We start from the raw sequence: 19,113 nt of genomic DNA, 5'->3' as shown, positions 1-19,113 counted from the left end.
CTATAACAGCTCAGCTGACACGAGAAGTGATAATTACCAGAAACAGATGCTCAAAGTCTGTGAAAGCTCAGTTTGGAGCAGGCCAGGGCCACACTGATTGGTCTGTCTTATGCTTGTGGACACAGCTTGCCAACTTTGGGTCATTACATTCTACGGTTTAAAACCAGCTTTTATTATTGTACATTTACTAAAGATCTGCGGCTAAAAGAATAGAGGAATAAAAGATGGAAACCTCAAGTTATTGTAAGACGAGTTGTTTTTCCATAGATCCATATCTGGTCTATATGAAGCACTGTGAAATTAATTCACAGTTCATGCAAGCCCTTTAAAAAGAATTAAGGCTTTTGTTTCATAGATATTTTCCACATTGGTAAGATTTGTCTGATGATACTGCACATGTGTGTGTGAACAAGTAATCAATCATTGAAAGTGTTGAAAGAAGTGGTATTAATACTGTACATTTGAAATATGTTATTTGCAAAAAGCTAAAAAAGTGTACCTTTCTTCTCAACACAGAGGTGATGGCTGTCATTTTACCTCATTTTGTTTTCATATACCGAACACAAACACATAATTTTCTCTGGTTAAACCACTTCAGATGCACGCTGCTCACAGTTAAACCCAGTCTTTCTGTCATGAGCATATTCGATTGTTGTCTGAATGACTTCTGTCTTGAGACCTGTTAAGACTCGTGGCTATTAAGAACATTTTTGTTGGGTTCTCTGGAAGAACATCTTTCATTTTCTTATTAAAAAAACATTACAACAGAAAAGTATTTTTTTTAAGAATCTAGGTTGTAATGTTAAGCAGGTTTGGTACACGATTTATTGGTTACTTTGTTTTCCACAGAAATATAATGTATATGTCTACTGTATAGTTACATAAAAAATAGTACACCATCATTGGAAAGGAGAGAGATCACAGACCCCCCCCCAAAAATTCCATCGTGAAGAGAGACATTTTCATCTGATTATCTCTTTAGGAAACAAAGTTTCTTTATTTGGGCAATTTACGTTTTATTTGGACAAAGTTGTGTTTATAAAGTTTTCATGATTTACAAGTGCACTATTCAAGCCATGGTGAAACTACAAACAGGTTTGGTGTTTACATTTTATAAAACACCTTACTAATGAATTCAGTACTTGATAGCATTTACACATTGTAATGTTTTACTTTATTCCAAATCATATTAAAAGTACATATGGGCCATTTTGACAAACATTTACCTTTTTATTCCTTGGATGGTGTTGATATAACAGTTGCCTTTAAAATCCCTTATGTAAGATCTTATTCGGCACTGTACATCGGCAAAGTATGACTTCAGTCTAAGACACAGAGAAATAGAATCCAGACATTCAGTGCCTGAGACGTCCTGCACCCTTCAGTCTGGTGTGATGCCTTAATAGCTGTCTGGAAATGGCCAGCTCCTGGACTGAAAATACCCCCTGAGGCCCTCTAGGTTGACAGCGGGGAAGTAGGGCCCAATGCGCTTCCTGGCCCACCATTTCCCCTGGGCGGCACCGCTACTGCCGGGCCGAGTGAATTTATATCTGAAATGTTCCCCTCGTATCCACCTGAAACAGCAAATAAATCAAGCGTAACACACATCTGAAGCTAAATTAATTTTTACATTCAAGGTAACAAGAAAGATGCTTGTGTAGCTATTCACATACAGTGCAAAGCATTGAATTTCAACTGGTCTCGGCGGTTTACGGAAGGTGCCACAGGAGGGAGCTAAAGACTTGGATCATTTTTCAACCCATATGGATATGTTTTAAGGGTTTTGAAATCCTTTTTTCAGGCTCCCTTAAAAAGCCAAGATTAATAATACTTATACTGTATGATATGATGCAATCGCTTTATATTAAAAGCAATCCAAGCATATGTTTTTAGCATATTCAGAGCTTTTCAATGTCATCTAGGTGTATTGAGTTTTACCTTGGTTTCTCTCTGCCTTGGAATGGATTGTGTCCCATTAGGGAAAGAACTGTAGAGTCATTCGCCAACAATCTGCCTGCTATTTGAATAATCCATTCATTCTGTTCATATGTCTAAGAGAGAGAGAGAGGGCAATTATCACCATATTACAGCACGCCCAGCCCATCAAACCAAGGCAAAGCAAGCACAAATCCACGTCTTTCACTATTAAATCTAGCGCACGACAGCAGAACTGAGAATCATTTTAGAAGTTCCCATTATTGCACAGGTGCAGGAACAGCAGGGGGCAGATGCTACAGATGGGGCTTTGCAGTGGACTGGAGAGCCATTTGGATTTTTGCAAGAGCTCAAAGTACCAGTCGGAGAGCTGCTGTAAAAAGCTTCCGTTATGCAGTATATTGAAATGTTGAAATGCAGCTGTTCGAAAGCTGCCAGAAATAAAGATGGAGAAACAGTGAAACAAGAACTATAACATAGTAATTGAAATCTGCCTGCAGTTTTTTAAAGAAACAATACATTCTTATAGGATTTATGAAGAAGATTTATGAACGCATTTGTCTGTGAAACTGAAGTATTATTAAGTGTTACATAAGGATTACAAATAATCTTTTAACTCCCCTCAGCACATTCTCTATTGTCGAGGTATATTTTTGTCCTGCAGTGCATTTCATCTTCTGTATGAGGATCAAAGTGTGAAGACAAGTGTCGGCCTGAATTTATAAAGAATGTTTGATTTAACTTGACTGAGCTACCGAGTGTAACATGGCAGATTTTAATACACACTAATACATTCATTTGTTAAAATGCATTCAAACATAGAATAGCATGCATATAAAAAGCTCAGTGTTCTGATAAACACAGAGAAAGATATTTGGAAGAATGCCTGTAACCAAACAGTTCTTGGCCACCATTGGCTACCATAGTAGAAAAATATACAATGGTAGTCAAAAGTGCCCCAGAACTACTTTCCTACATTCTCCATTTATGTGGTCCATTTTTTTGGAAAATACTTATCTAAAAGCTTTAAGGTTATAGCCCAGAATTTGTATAAAAAATATACAGAAACAACAGCAGTGGCATTATAAGCCCTTTGTAACCTGGAAGGCAGCAAACCACATGAGCCAGTCCAGCCTGTAGTGATACGGCGAGAGGAGACAAGGTCTTCTGTTCAGAGCTCCTGGTTTACAAAGGAACTCGTACTCTTCCCATCTCACCCCCTCCTCAGTGTGGTTCACACTCAGAGTGCCCTGAAACACCACCTCGGTCCGCTCCTTAGTGACACTACATACACAGGCAGAGATATAAAAGCCATCCTGAGGTTATTGATGAGGTTCATAAAGCACAGATTTATGACTTTATGAAGCTCAGACATAGATGGATGTTGTGGAGCTCAGACGGAGATGGATGGGGTACCTGCCAAAGGCTCCGTACGTGTTGACTATCCGCAGGGGATCAAAAGAGGTGTTCATCACCTGTCTGGAGCTCAGGAGGTTCATCACCACTGGCATGCTCAGATATGCAATCAGAACACCCAGAGACACGTTCACCACGCGTCTTATCAGCATGCCTATGCCAGAAGAAGCCGATAAGGGACCATGACAGAGTAAAATTAGAGATATGGCAAGCATGATAAATAAGAGATACAGTAGATGTTTTAGTACTCGAGACCAGCCTTGGGGTCTTAAGAGTGGACTCAAGGCCATTTTCTAAAATGATTTATTTCAAGACCGACGAAAACCACAACTACAGTGATATTGCTCAGCTGCTTGTCCATTGTCTGATTTATTTGTCAACCATTAATGTGATTGTATATAAAACATTCTGCATCACATAAATTTGTTTTGATACAGAGTCAAAATTATGTCAAACATTTCAAACACCTCTAGCTGCTTGTTGTTCACTGGTCAAACTTGTCAAACATATGTTCATATGTATGTGCAATCATATTTTCTACAAAACTTTAAAGGTTAAATGGTTCTAATGCATGCATAGTATTGCCTGCTTGTGTACATAAACAGACACATAGGCTACCTTTAGTGGGCGGCGGAATGTGGCCTGCATCCGCCTCCTTCTGTATCTTCAGTAAAGTCTGTCTGGCTGCTCCAGAGCGGTGGAACATAAAAGCCAAAGCAGCATCATCGAAACAGGCCAGGCTGGGCACTATAGTCAGCCAGTTCAGAAAACTGAGATTCCCACTTATAATCAGAGCAATCTGTAAAGTTATAAACTCTTTACGGTATAATGTACACATAGATATTACAAATTGAGACTATGAAAAAAACAGGAGATGGCATCCACACATTACTCTACTACGTGTAGGCTGAAAGGGATGGTTTAGACCTGTATGACTTTCTTTCTTCTGTGAAACACAAAAGAAGATATTTTGAGAAATGTCTTTGGTTACCAACATCCTTTAAAGAACATTCTTTGTGCAGAACACAAAAAGTCATACAGGTTTGGAAGGACATAAAGGTGAGTCAATTATAAAATATTTTTTCTTTAAGTTAGTGACACCAAACCACCACTAGATGGCACCATAGTTGTGATTGACAAGTTGACTTTGTCATATATATATTATCCAAATAATGCAATAGATAAAATCACATCAGTTTTTTCAGACGGCATTGTCAATATCCAATGTATCTACATCGGTTGTCATAGTAATGACTTCTGTTTCAGCATCAAGTCAGGAGACATTATGCAGTAGCGATCATTGATAAAGACATGGTGTAAAACTTGCTCGTGTCTATCATGACATTTTGCTGGTGTTATGGGCACCATTTATTGTATTTTACATAACCATGCATAAACAGCATCTGAAATGACTCACTATTTAACACAGTGAATTCCACATGTTGAGGTACAGCTGTAGATTTGTTTATGATGTTCCAGTCAGGTCATGTCCCAAATAACTGGAAAAATATGAAATGTGTTCTGACGGGTCCGACTGAAATGCATTTCCAAAAATCTGATTTAAATCTGATATTAAACCGCGTATAGATGTGGTTTTAATAAGGTTTAAAAAACTGATTTTATGTGGTCGTTTGCTGTTCAGACTACAAACAACTGAACTGATTTGAGTCAGGCCAATATTTTCTGCCTTTCTGAACAAAGCTTGAGGCACATCAACCTCACACAAAAAAAACCATTTAATAGCATGCAGAACTGGGGGCTTTCACACGTTGATGCTAACGGGAAACAGTATTACGTCACTTATGACTCGGTGAATGTGAAAACCCACCTGGAAGAGGATCTGAAGCGCCCCGTTCACCAGGCACATACGGCGTCCCATGAAGGTAAACAATGGCACGATGAGCTCGATGAAGTGATTGGTGAGGGTCTCAAACCGATGGAACCACCATGGGGAACGATGCATGTAGTAGGACACGGGGTTAGGAACCGGCTGAGTCTAAAACATGGGACGAGATAGAAGACACATTAAAGCTGAAGAGTCATTTTGTTAATGTTATACTTTCTGACAGATGGGGTTCAATAAAAATTCTGTCCATTTTCTATTCCCCCTCATGTCATTCTAAACCTGTTTATGATTTCCTTCTTCTGGAAAACAAATGAAGATATCTTGAGAAATGTCTCTGTGGTTTTGTGTCCATACCATACTATGGAAGTCAATGGGGGTCAATGTTGTTTGGTTACCACAACTTTTGTGTTCTGCCAAAGAAAGAAAGTCATACAGGTTTGATGACAAGGGGGTGAGTAAAAAATGACAGAATTTAATTTTTTGGGTGAACTAAACTAATCACTCTGGTCTTAAGAATGGTATAATGCGTGTGTTCCCTATAAATCAATCCCACAATTCTTGCACTGCTAATGCAATGGAACACTACATGAACACAGTGAGTCTGTGTCTGTGACTTCATCACAATATTACTGTTTGCCACAGATAACCCTGTTTGAAAGCCGCCATTATTTTTGCTAGTACCATTCTAGTGGTTTAGAAATTACACACTTCATCTTCATTAAAGGTCGATCATGTGGTGCCAATCTCTTTACCAGTGACATTTGCTTAAAGCAAATCTCATAATCCCCTAGAAACCCCCATGTATCTTTTAATACCACAGCTAGCAGAAAAAAATCCAAATCACATTTATAGCAATCTGTCGCAATAAAATCTTAACTTATGATCGCTGCTTTAAAAGCCCCTGAGCGTTTCTGGTCCAAACCTCAGGCTTCTGAGTGTTGCTTAAAAAAGCCTGTGAGCTTTTAGCTTGAAACCTTGGTTGATTTTAAAAGTTTTCGAGCCAATTTTGTACTCAGTTGTGGCAGCAAATGAGCCATGGCTTAGCAAATGGAACTTGCGTCTGATGGGAGGCATATGACACCAATCATAAGCATTTGGCACCCAGGTGGCACAACTTAACTCTTATAGCCAGACAAAGTCCGGTGTGTGTGCATGTGTTTGTGTACTTAAGACAACGCTCTTAAGACCATAAGGTCAAGACAGGTGTGTTTGCGTAGATCAACCTTGCCGATACCAATCTGCACAAACCGAATACATTTACACCTTCAGTATAACTAATGGTGTTGACTAGTCTTGTCAAAGTGAAACGATTTACATCATAAAATGTGTCTCTATGTGTTGATTGTGATATGCAACGTGATAATGAGGAGGTCATGTATTAAAACATACAAGCTTGACTCACAAAAGCAAACAGAGCCGTCTTTCAGTCCTGCACACACACACTCACCTTTTCCTTCCCCTGCGTCCACCTTAGCCCATGCCTCTGAGGAAAACTACCTTAAATAACTAAACTAAAACCATGTCTGTTGCCTTCATTGAATAAACATAAAAACAGTAGCTCTCTCACCTACTGGCTACCCCTTCCCAAGATGCCTTGTGTGTTTGGGAAGGGTGAATGGGAGCACTGTGGTGGGAGGGTGGGTGGTGTGACTGGCGCCTGCGGTGGCCTTCGTCACATAGAGTGTTGAAGTCATGGGAGATTGTGGAGGAAGTCATCTGTGACTCTTGGGATTCGGACCCAGATACCAGGATTAGGATTAGGAGGAAATCACCTCTTCTCACTTCTTGGTTTCTACTTAAAGGAGTAGTTCACCTCAAAATGAAAATTCTGAGATTGTTTAGTCACCTTCTTGTGATTTTACACCTGTACGGGTTTCTTTCTTTTGCAAAACAAAAAAGAAGCTGTAACCAAAACAATTGGTCCCCTTTGACTTCTATTGTAAGGCCACAAAACAAATGAGTCAATGGGGACCAAGGGTTTTCTGTTACAATCATTCTTCAAAATATCTACTTTTGTGTTCTGCACAAGAAAGAAAGTCACCGGTCTGAAATGTCAAGAGGGTGTGAAAATTAGAATTTTCATTTAGGGGTAACATCGGCCATGTATTTGCTTGGTCAACTTGGTCTTGCAAGGCCTACTGAATTAAAATGTTGGATACAATTTGTGGCTGATGAAAGGCCTATATTATTTTTCAGTAAACACACACACTAAGCAGTTCCAAAGAAATCAAGAAGAAATTATAAAAAATAATAAGAAATCTATCCTATCAAAAATTGTATTACTATAAAATAATGCACACTCTGATCTGTCTCAATTATTTCTTACTTATTTCTCACTAACAAAAGAGCGGAATTTTTTAAATCATGATTTTAATAACCATATTTATTGATATCAGGTTACATCTATGTCATAAAAAAATTAGCATAAATCCTGTACCTGGTTGAAAATTCTGTTTGTCATTTTGTCACCATGAAATCAAAAATGAAATTCAAACTTTTATGGAATATTGCAGAATGTATTATAAATTATTTATTTGTGCAGGTCATTATTTTCTTATTAATGTGCCCTCATAAATTTTCATCGAAACATTAAATCCACCTCTTAAACTCATGCATGACACATCTTGGTCTAAGGGTGGGACTATGACTGTCCAATGGCCAGGCTTTTAACAATCCTATCAACTCTCAAATAAAAAGTTCAAGCCCCGCCCTACATTTTTCCTCATTCGACAAGTCATTTTACTCAGATTTACGTCACAATTTGGAAGAAAACGCCACATTTTATTGTCTGTAACATTTAAGATTAATTTGTCTTAAAAGTATATTCCTTGACCTTACCGCAAATATCGCTACACAGTACAGTTATTTATATTACTTTAGTGTATTCCTTTGGCTACAATAACTATGCAGTGAAAATCTGAAACTGTGACAGCACTATTCTTCCTCAGATACTTTATGGCCATAGAATTCATGTAATACACCACAGCGCACTAGTCAAATAGACTGCCTTTATGTGACTTTTAAAAATATTTTTGGTCCCACTCTATCCACCATTATTTTACAGAGAAAGCAAACAGCACAAGCGAATAATTTTTATTCTGACATTGTGGCATACTGTAGTCCCCTAAAGCATACCTTTACAATTGCGGTACTTTTGGACACATACATCTAATAAACTATATCATAAATCTCCACCATTTACCATGAGCATCCTAGAAGGAACGGTTCTAAGCTTTTAGCGAAAGAAATGAGGATTTCATCCAAAGGTATCAGCAGTTTCTATGAGCCAGCCACTTCAGACTTACTGAGATCATATTCTAGTTTCACATTTGTGCCAAACGGCAATGTACTAATGCAAGATGGTTCCTGAAAGGACAGACGCTCTGACTGATCTACTGCGATTTGCTTTGAAAACTCCTGAATGGCTATGCATTTAGTCCTTGACTTACTATTTCACTTCCAAGATATCTGTTAGATCATGCATTCAAATCTTGAGCTAATAAAACAAACAGCCAAAGCCTTCTACCTGTTAAAGCTCCTGTGAGAACAAAAAAAAGAACGTTGAGCGCAGCGTAGCTAAAAAAATAATGAACTGGGGACTCCCTTATGGGATTAATACAAAATAATTCGACATCACTTCCTGTTAGCTTGCCAAAGTGAAAAACAGAAGGGGGAGGAAAAGAACCAGGGACTCTGCCCAGTCACTGTAATACAGCATTCAAACATTAAAAACAAGAGCCATGGGCTGTACGCCAGAAAGCAGGTCTATCGAAGCAGCGGAGGTAAAAGAACCGAGTGACCAGGAAGGAGAGAAGAGTGATGACCTTGTGAATCTATACATCTGAAAGCTTTTGTGGATGGTACAATGATGCGACCGAAAACAACAGATGCAGTAAACAGACGCAATAAACAGTTGCACATATGTTCGGCAACATGCTGGCTACTGGCCCACAACTTAGTGGGTTTATGTGAAACGTTATGATTGAAAAAGCAGATCTGTTGTAATTAGGGAACGGCCTGGTTTTGTATGGACATAAATCCTCAGGCTTATTACACTGTTCGGTTCTAGCCCTAAAACCCTAGTGCAAATTAGTTCCATACACTGTTAACTCAAGTCAACTGTTAAATTCCGGTGTATGTTCGAGACATTAGCATTTTAGGGCTCGTTATTTTTTAAGCCGAGACACCACCACAAACTGCTAGACATCTGAACGAGGACCAGTGCTGAGGGCCACACAAATGCGTTTTACACTGCGTCCAAATCAGACGTGACGTGCAAGTATAAAAAAATACAGTTTCTAATATAGATATCCGTTGTAGCTTGTTGCGCCTTGCTTTCACGGCTGATGCGGACAAAACTCGAAATATCATGGAATAGTTACATTTTCTAATTTGTTGTTACGTTTTGTCGAGTTCGGTGTTGATACGTTATAACATATATGTTATTTTAGGATTTAGAAAAATTGTAAACGTGACAAAAAAAAAAAATCAAGTATTTAATACATCCCTACTGTCCTTGTGATAGCCATAAATCATTATTATTAGTCATCCTTTATGTTTGTTATAGATTGTGCAAGTATATAACTAATACAATTAAAAAGTATTAAAAAGTGCTAGTCAATTTATTAATTTAAAAAGTATAGTGTTTTTCCCATTTTCTGAAAAACAGCAAAATTGAGGTTTTAGAAGGACAATGACTTTAATATTATGTAATATTACATTAATATAGCATAGCAAATATAAGCAAATTTGTGATATTGGCTGGTTCAGCTTTGTATAGTCTTGCGTAGCCAGACCTTTATACTGAAGGTCTGGGAACTTTCTTTGACCAAGGCCTGCCACAAGAGGCCATATGACTGACAGGTAAAGCCACCAGTCATGTTTAGGTTTGTGCTCATGTATAGAGGCGTGGAATTGTCCCCGTAGTTACAGACTGGTGTACATTCACTAACTTGTCAAAAGACATCTTTTAAAAGTTAATGCCGTGATCTTCCCATACTTTGAAGAATCAAGCGCTTTGTCAATTGTGGTGAATACTTATTGAAACTGATATAAAACACGACAGCTTCTTGGATCAGACGGCTTCGTGTTGTTTCCAGGCGGACCGTTAAGAGCATGACACACACGTCTCCCGAAAATCCTGTAAAGTTCAACCAATCAGATGACGACTTTGAACGTGCTGACTTTGTGTGCCTTCTGCATCAGACGTTCAACAAACGGTCCGTGGGCATGATGTGTGAGGCTGAGACTATCCTTTCTATAACTTTAGCACACAAGATACGTTGACGCATCCGCCATCTTGGAATAGTCAACACTGTGCAACATGAGTTGTTGTTGTCTCTCACAATAAAAATTAAATGAATGCATTTTTCGAGACTTCACAGCCTTTGAATGAAAAATCCACAGAGATTTAAATTCTCAAAGGGAATAACCTTTTAACATGCGAGAATGTGTTGGCTTGTGTGTTTATATGTTTTAGATGTGTAGCTCAATATAAAACATTTTGAAACCTTGCTTAATAAAGAATAGTAATATAAATTCTTCGTCTTGTATTGTGTCGTCTTGTAGTTTAACAACTACAATGTTTGGATCTAAACAACAACATCTAACTTTTGATATCCATACATGCAAATGCAAGCAACAGTCAATTTGGCAGTGTTGGCAGAATGTTCCAATGTGACCGACAACATGCGTATAGCCAAAGATAATAGATATTAGCGAGATAGGACTGTGGTTTTGCTATGACTGAAATAGCTGCCTGAAGGCGTTCCAAACATGGCCGCCAAGTGGCCCGACTCACGTAAACAAACTTTGGTATAGCATCCCTCATAAACAATAAATAATGAAATGTCAATATAAATAAACAAATAAATATGTACATATGTATATAACTACGGAATATATGCAAACATTGTGAGGTAAAAAAACTATATCCACACACATTCTGATGAAATTCTGTGTAATGGCATTTGAACAATAGTTTTTTCCAGTCAATCAGTGAATTGGCAGCATAATAGATGTCTAGTAATGGAATAATCCAGATCACATGAGGGACACTGATAGGGGTTTTTCTGCTTGGATTGACCTTAACACACATGTACACATAGTTTGGCCTTTTCTTCTGTCTCCATTGATTCACAGGTTTCTGATCTGTGGCCATGCGGTGTTTTTCGGTGTGTTTTGGGGGAAAAGGACCAAGCGAAAAAAGTCATTTCAAACCGTTGTAATGATTCCTCCAATCTGGAAATGATACATGTTCTGTTTTCATTTTTCCATGGAAATAGAGTACCAGAACCTCTTCCAAAACCTCTGCCTTTGCCCTGAGCGTAATCAAACTCAAACAGCTAACGAAGCTTCACAGACGCCAAACAAAAAGTGAATTCTTCAACATGAACAAAGAAACCACTTGTCAGGACTGTGCGGCTCTTCCTAATCCTGCCTATCGTACAACTGCTCAAGTGCATTCTGACGCCACATCAAAAGCATTGATGTGGGTGGTTTGGCCTAGTGGTTAAGGATTTGGTGAGCGAAAAGGTTGCAGGTTTATATCCCGCAAGAGGACTGACCACTGTGTCCTTAAAACATGCACTTCAAGTTAATACAGAGGGAGTGTGTGACCTTTTATCTTCAGTGGAAAAGAAGATAAGATATTTTGAATCCCATACGAAATTAACAGCATCTTTTTCAATATAGCCTACTGCATTCCCACTATCAGTTCAACAGCAAAAATCCAAAACCCATATTACACAACTCTGGTGTAAATGACGACGTGCCCAAAACTTTTTGTTGAAAGGGTTTGTTTGGGACACTATCCTTTGTGTCTTGCAGTTTAAATGTTGTCATTTTTAACCATTAAAAATGTCCTCTGACTCATAAAGTGTGTAAATCCAGCCACAGCAATGCTTAAACCAAAAGCTTATGTGACTAAGCTAAACTCCGCCTTTGACTCTGCCCCATTCCCTAATAGGCCACAATACAAAATATAAATTTGTGAATATGTATGCCCAGGTAAGATTTGAGTGTAGGTTGAGAGCAGGATTATAAATAATTTACAACTACCTACTGTATAAAAACGAATATATCACAAGTCATATGAATACACTATTATATAGTACTGCTTTCAGTTAATGGAAAAAAATCAGAGATTCTTCAAAATCCCCAGTCTCTTATTTTGTGTAGTTGATACTGGAACGTGAGAGTGTGAGTAAATATTGACAGAACTTGGTTAATTTGCTAACTTTCTAACCTGAGATTGCTTCATGGGGACTGTCCTCATGACCTAACATGGCATCATTCTCCGGTGATGTCATGTGGAAGTCACTGTAATGAACTCCAACTGTTCCAGTCACATGGTGATAAAGACTCTATTTATTAGTTAAAGTGACATCACATGAAAAAAAGCGTTCAGTTGTAGTCAGCTTGCGACTTTTTGCCAATGGTCGAATCTCAGCTGTGCTGGTATTCAGCACAACAACACAACTGGTTATATTGTTTTTATACCACAGTTCTTATCAATAGCCCGAACTTTTCATCTTTGCACAACACATTGTGCATCAACACACTTTAGTGAGCCAGCTACATCAGTGCATCTCAAACCTTTTTGCCACATTGTCCACAACAGTGGTTCTCAAACTGGGAAAAACCCCTGGTGTGCCCAAGATGGATCCAGAGGGGCCACAGATTTGGTGATACTTTATCATAGAAATGATCATAAATTATATGCAATAAAACATGAGAAAAATAAGAATTGATGTTCCAGCATTGTATGACTGAATATGTTTTGGGTTGAAATAAAAATCGAAGTTTAAGATTTGGTATTTTTTTGGGGGACCGCAAAGCGATGGACTTGTCTACAGCAATATTTTAAGATGCCCCATAAAATAACAACACCATAAGTTTAGTATAACTAGAAAGACATATTAAGGAAAGACAAAATAATAAAACACTAACACACTTGGTGTTTAGTTGTTTTAGATATTTTCATGCTTATTTTTGCTTTTTCTTTCAAACAATTTTAAGTCAGTCTTTGCTTAGTGGGGCCCCTGGTTGAGAAACATTAAGCTACAGTCTTAGAAATAAGGGTGATAAAAGGTTCTACACAGCAATGCCATAGAAGAACTATTTTTAGGTTCCATAAAGAACAATGCAATCAAAGGTTCTTTTAAGAATCATTTCATTCTTACCCTTTTATAATCTGAAGAACATTTCGCCAAAAATAACCCTTTGTGAAACAGAAAGGTTCTTCATGGAACCATTAAAAAAATTATCTATGGCATCGTGAAACACGATTATTTTTAAAAGTGTACAGTACGCTTTTTAATCTTTTTCTAGATTTTCCGTAATTTATGACAACGGGTCCGCAAATTGTACGATTTTTTGTCTTTTATAACAATAAAGTTGATAAGTTATTTCAGCTTTTCATATTATTCTGTTGTACAGTATGGGGTGCTGTTATACATCTTCTAAAATAATACAGCATTTACAGATCCTAAAAAATCTGTTTTATCATCATTGTAATTCTGATCTGGACAGAGTCTTAGACAAAAACAGTTTTTTTTGTTCACGTTTTGTTTGAAACCTGCCAACATTCAGCTCAGCTCAGTTCAGTTCAGTTCAGTTTATTTCTATAGCACGTTTAAAAACCACTGTAAAGCTGAACCAAAGTGCTGTACATCAAAATAATAAAAGAATTACAGAAAGAGAAAAACAATAAAAAAAGTAAACAAAAAGACATTCAAATATTACAATTCATAAGCATACTCAAAACAACAGAGACAAATATAACGTTACAATAAATTAAAAGCCCTATTAAAAATATATGTTTCAAGATTTGATTTGAAATCTGTCAAATAGGGGGTGGTTCTAATATAGTATGGGAGGTTATTTCATAGAACGGGACCAGCCACCGGAAACGTTCAATCACCACGACCCTTTAACCATGTTCTGGGGACTATGAGAAAGAGATAGTCTTCGGATCTTAAACTACGAGAGGGGCGATAATAGAGGAGTAAAGTTGAAATTAATTGGGAGATTATGGATTTATAGACAAATGAAAAGATTTTAAATTCAATTCTTGATTCAATTGGTAACCAGTGAAGGTCTCTTAGAAGACGAGTCACATGTGAAAATGTTTTGTAACCTTTCAAAAATGGAACTGCAGCATTTTGAACCATTTGTAGACCAGAGAGTAAAGATTTTGAAATACCATTATAAAGTGAATTGCAATAATCTAGTCTCGTAGTAATGAATGCATGGACGGCAATTTCCTGAGATTTTTCAGATAGATATGGCTTAAATCGTACATATTATAGCTATAATATAGCTAATAATCGAAGTTGAAAAAAACTGGTACCAATTACAGAACCGATATATTTGTCTCTTTAGAGAGTTGTCGAAGATTGAAGGTCACCAAGGTGAGCAGAATCTCTTAAAGAGTTACTGTGGGGTAGAAAATAATATCCTCTGTTTTGTCTGTATTCATGCTCATTATTCCATTCCATTCATTTAAATGTGTTCTATTTCACATCGCTGTAACATAAATGTAGAAAGTAAACAAATGCCCAAACAGGCTATAGCATCATATTCTTTACTGCACAGCATGGATGTATACGTTTTCAGCACGTTTCAGTGTGGATAGGCAGCATTTGGAAAACACTTGAAAACGCTAGTATGGTCGAAGACCGTTTTAAAATGAAAACTCTGTTTTCAAAGGGACACGTATGGTCAATCTAATATTGTGGCGGCATGTGACGATGTGTTTGGTAGGTGCTTCATAAGACTACAATTACTTGCCACCGACGTGGGAGCCTCTTTCTTCCTGAGCATAATTTGCACATTACATACACATTTCTTGTGTTTCACCATAGCGAGGGAAAAGTAGTGCATATATATTCCTGTTATCCAGTTTGCTACATTTGAACTTGTTGCTCTTGCTATCGCTCTCTAACTCCTAGTAGGCATTGGTGTACCGTATGTCACTGGGTTTGTGTGTGAAAACCCGCCCTACTCTTCCTCTGGTTGGCAAAATATATTATTTGCCAATCATTATTAGTTATGCGCTTATCTCCTACCCCACTCACACACACCAATCATCATCAGTTATGTGTCCCTGCCCCCAAAACACACAGCAGAGAAAAAAACGTTGCAGGTCCTTTGGAGGAGAGAGAGCATACTCGAGCTCAATTATAGTAACGCTGCATTTTATTGTCAATGTTACTTCCATAACCTTTTAAGTTTTACTTATAGTCAATGTTTTCTTGTACAGCTGCTTTGTAACAATGACAATTTTAAAATATATAAATATATAAATAAAGCTGACTTGACTTGACTTGACTTATTGTCATGAATGGCGTTGTAATGGGGGAAACAGTAATTCGTTTGATTCCTCATTACTGAAAAAACTAACAGCGTTAGAAACCGTTTACTCATAACGCCGTTATTCCCATCACTGGAACAAACTCTGCTTGTGGAAATGGACTTTGATGATGTCATCAAGTCCAATAAGATGCTTACATTTGATTATATGGTGCACATTTGGCACCCCTTTACAGCCTTAAGTCTGTCTTGATCACCTTTGTACATATGCAACTGCAATTTCCCCTTTTCTGCACAAGCTTAGTCCGGCGACACTGGGATTGTGAGTGGACAGCTTTTGTCAAGTCCACCAATAAATCTCAGCTGTAATTTAAGATGGACTCTGACTTGGCCACTGCTTTTTCACACACTTTTTCGTCCATTCCCGTCTAATGCTGGCTCTGTGTTTAGAGTGATTATCTTGATGGAAAACATCTTCTACATTAGGTTTTCCAACAAAAATTCCTTGAACTTTCCTTTGATTTTACCCTAACAGGCTATCCAGGACCTGCTGCAGAGAAGCATGCCTGCGACCACCGCCGTTTTTTATAATGTGTTGTTGATGATACTCAGCATTCGGCTTGTGCCAAACATGCAGTCTAATCTAATGGCCAAAAGTTGAATTTTGGCCTCAGGAGATGACAGGAACGTTTCAGCTGCCTTCAGAGTCTCCCACATGCCTTCTGGCAAACTAGTTTCCTAGTTGCCACATGACATGTTTTTAACAATGGCTTCTCTTTACCACTCTTCAATAATGTGTAACTGGTGAAGTAGCAGCACAAAAGTTGTCGCTGAAGCATGAAGGTCGGTCAAAGTTGACACTGGTCTGTTGGTGGCCTCCTCCACCTGCCGCTATCTTGCACTGGGTTTTTGAGGATGGCCTGCTTTAGGTAGATTTATATAAGGGCCACAATCCACTGCCTTATTCTAAAACCATGAAAAACATACAACTATAAACCAACACTCGGGTCTCTCTATAGATGATTTCATCAGACACCTGTCCCGACTTAATTTCCAGTCTGTGTTTAGTAATAATCTAACAATTTATTTTATATTTAATTTATATAATTGTTTTTATTATTTTATAATTGGATATTAGATTATTATTAGAGTATATTTATTTTATACAATTATTGTATATTTATTGTATTTAATTAAATTAAGATGCCGTTTACATGAGAACGTTTTCAGCGGAAAACGGAAAACTTTTTTTGCGTTTTGGCTGTTCATTTACACGAAAACGGCGTTTTGGGGGACTGAAAACCAAACTTTTGAAAACGGGTCTCAAAGTACAAGTTTTTCCAAACGACGGCATTATTGTTTCTGTGTAAACTCTGCCAAAACTGATTTGTTCAGTCTGTAGGCAAGCACGAGTCTTCCCCAAACAATAATGGCAGCCTCCATGCTGCATGTTTGTGCCGCATGACATACTTATTATCATTTCTCCAACAAAAAGTAGATTAACTGTAATACTACGATGTATGCGGATGTGCGGAAGCTCATAAAGGATAAAGTGCAACAGTGCCATCCACTGGCCTGGCATGCATAATACATTGTTTTTATTCGTTTCCCGGATGTATGTAAATGCAGATCGTTTTGATATTGCTGTCGTGTATACGAGAATTCTTTTTTTAAACGCAAAGGAAAACCTTTCAATTTTTTATCGTATAAACGTACTCTCAAACTACCGGTCTACCGGAAGTTACGTTTGGGCCACATATTGTTTGTTGCCGCTGAAATCTTCTATACCAAATGCGATTGAATTCTTTTCCATATCGTGATGTGTATCCGAGTGAACGGCTTCTGAAATTTTATTTAAAATTCCTTTTTGATTGGTTTGTTGTAAGTTTGGCCTACAGGGAAGGCTAAAAAGGCCAGCCATTGGACAGTCAGTATAGTCCTACCTCTTTTTGGTTGCTGATGTCATGTGGTGAAGAGTTTTTGTTGAGAGGAGCTTAACGTTTTTGATTGAAGATTACAAGAGCAAAGACATTTTTATAAAAATAATCTGTATGTGCATGGATAAATCATTTATAATAATCACTGCAGTACTGTGTAAAACACTTAGAAATTTCTCTGTTTTGCATGGTGACTTTTATGTTAAATATTTAACATGAAGCTAAACTGGTAGTGTAGAAGTGTAGGATAAACTAAACTAAACTAAACTAAACTGTGAATCGTTTCTGAACAGAAATAAACAGAAAACCACATAAATTGCATACACAAACCTCATAATGGTAATCCATGCAGGTGAGGTCCCTCCAACAACGATCCCCTCTTATCTTTATAAGTCCCTGATAAGGAAAAAACAGACAAACAAACAAAGTACATCACATTTACCGCCATAAGAAAAGTAATAAGTTTAAATAAACTAGCATTTCAAAGCCATGAGAATTTATTTGTGATATTCCCATTCGTTTTTGATAGCTGATATCAAAGAAAATAACATTTTTGTGACACATTGCATACAAACACTGTATCCTCTGGAGCTCCATTCATATATACTGTACAGCTCATCATTGCTTTAGAAATAATATAATTAATGTAGAAGAAAAGAGAGCGTTTTCTTCACTCATCAACTGTATTACTGATGGCAGACTTTAAACACTTTTAACTCCTGACAGCTGTTTTTCTTAACCTGAGGTGATTTGGATCTCGCTGTAAATCGACCAGGAATGCCAGCTACACACTGAATCACAATAAACAACACGCTCAGCTTCAGCAATTCTGCTTGCAATCCATTAAAAAACAGGCCGGATCAGGATTGTCGCTTAAATTCACAGTGCAGGGACAACATTTTTATAAGCACGCTCCAAACACCCAGGGGCCCAATGAAAAGCTACTAGCTACTCAGAAAAGGTCAAATATATACAGCTGCTAAATGCATTGCATATGTGGCATATGTGCTATATAGGGATTCCTGACTGAAATGTGAAAATAAGAATCATTTTCTGAAAGGGATAGTTTATCCCAAAATTCTCTCACAATATATTCAGCTCATGTCATTTAAAATCTGTTTATGGCTTTCTCCTCTGTGGCACACAAAAGAAGATATTTTAAGAAATGGTTTTATGGTTTTGTGCCATACTGTAAGAGCCAAGTTGTTTGGTTACCAGCTTTCTTCCAGAAATGTTCTTTTGCATTATGCAAAATAAGAAAAGTTATACAGGTTTGAAATGATGTAAGGATGATAACATGATGCAATCATTTTAAATTTTGCGTAAAAACCCTTTAGCATTTTTATCCGTTTTTCTTATGGCGGGAAATTTAATGTGACGTTAAAATATGTATTATAATGCATTTATAATTCACATTTTCTTGCCTAGAGAACAACTTTGGCTCACCCAATGTACCGTGCCATAGAGGTCCTAAGAGGACCCCTCATCACAGGACCCAGGACAACATGCCCAGTTGTCCCCAGTTGTGACCTGACATGCATCACATGCATGTTCACATCCCAGAGCGAGAAATGAATGCATCATGATATTTTGTTGTTTATCAAGTACATTCTTTCATTTATGACATTAAGGATAATGCAATAAGGAACCTTGGAATGAGTATTA

At 37.6% G+C, this 19,113-nt stretch overlaps 1 protein-coding gene across 1 annotated transcript in view; it reads right to left on the bottom strand.

The window, feature by feature from the left end:
- Positions 1-798: 798 nt before the first annotated feature.
- lmf1 (lipase maturation factor 1) overlaps positions 799-19,113 on the bottom strand; it is a 30,909-nt gene continuing 12,594 nt past the window's right edge. The window contains exons 5-11 of the mRNA XM_079475693.1: positions 17,779-17,844; positions 5,180-5,347; positions 3,970-4,150; positions 3,352-3,505; positions 3,036-3,219; positions 1,939-2,051; positions 799-1,574 (exon numbers count right to left, since the gene is read on the bottom strand). Of these exons, the coding sequence (XP_079331819.1) occupies positions 1,400-1,574; positions 1,939-2,051; positions 3,036-3,219; positions 3,352-3,505; positions 3,970-4,150; positions 5,180-5,347; positions 17,779-17,844 (1,041 nt within the window). The 3' untranslated portion in view covers positions 799-1,399. The remainder of the gene's footprint in view (positions 1,575-1,938; positions 2,052-3,035; positions 3,220-3,351; positions 3,506-3,969; positions 4,151-5,179; positions 5,348-17,778; positions 17,845-19,113) is intronic.

This window comes from Barbatula barbatula, assembly GCF_947034865.1.
Source record: "Barbatula barbatula genome assembly, chromosome: 16".
In the NCBI taxonomy this organism is placed as follows: Eukaryota; Metazoa; Chordata; class Actinopteri; order Cypriniformes; family Nemacheilidae; genus Barbatula; species Barbatula barbatula.
This window is presented reverse-complemented; position numbering and strand designations above follow the sequence as displayed.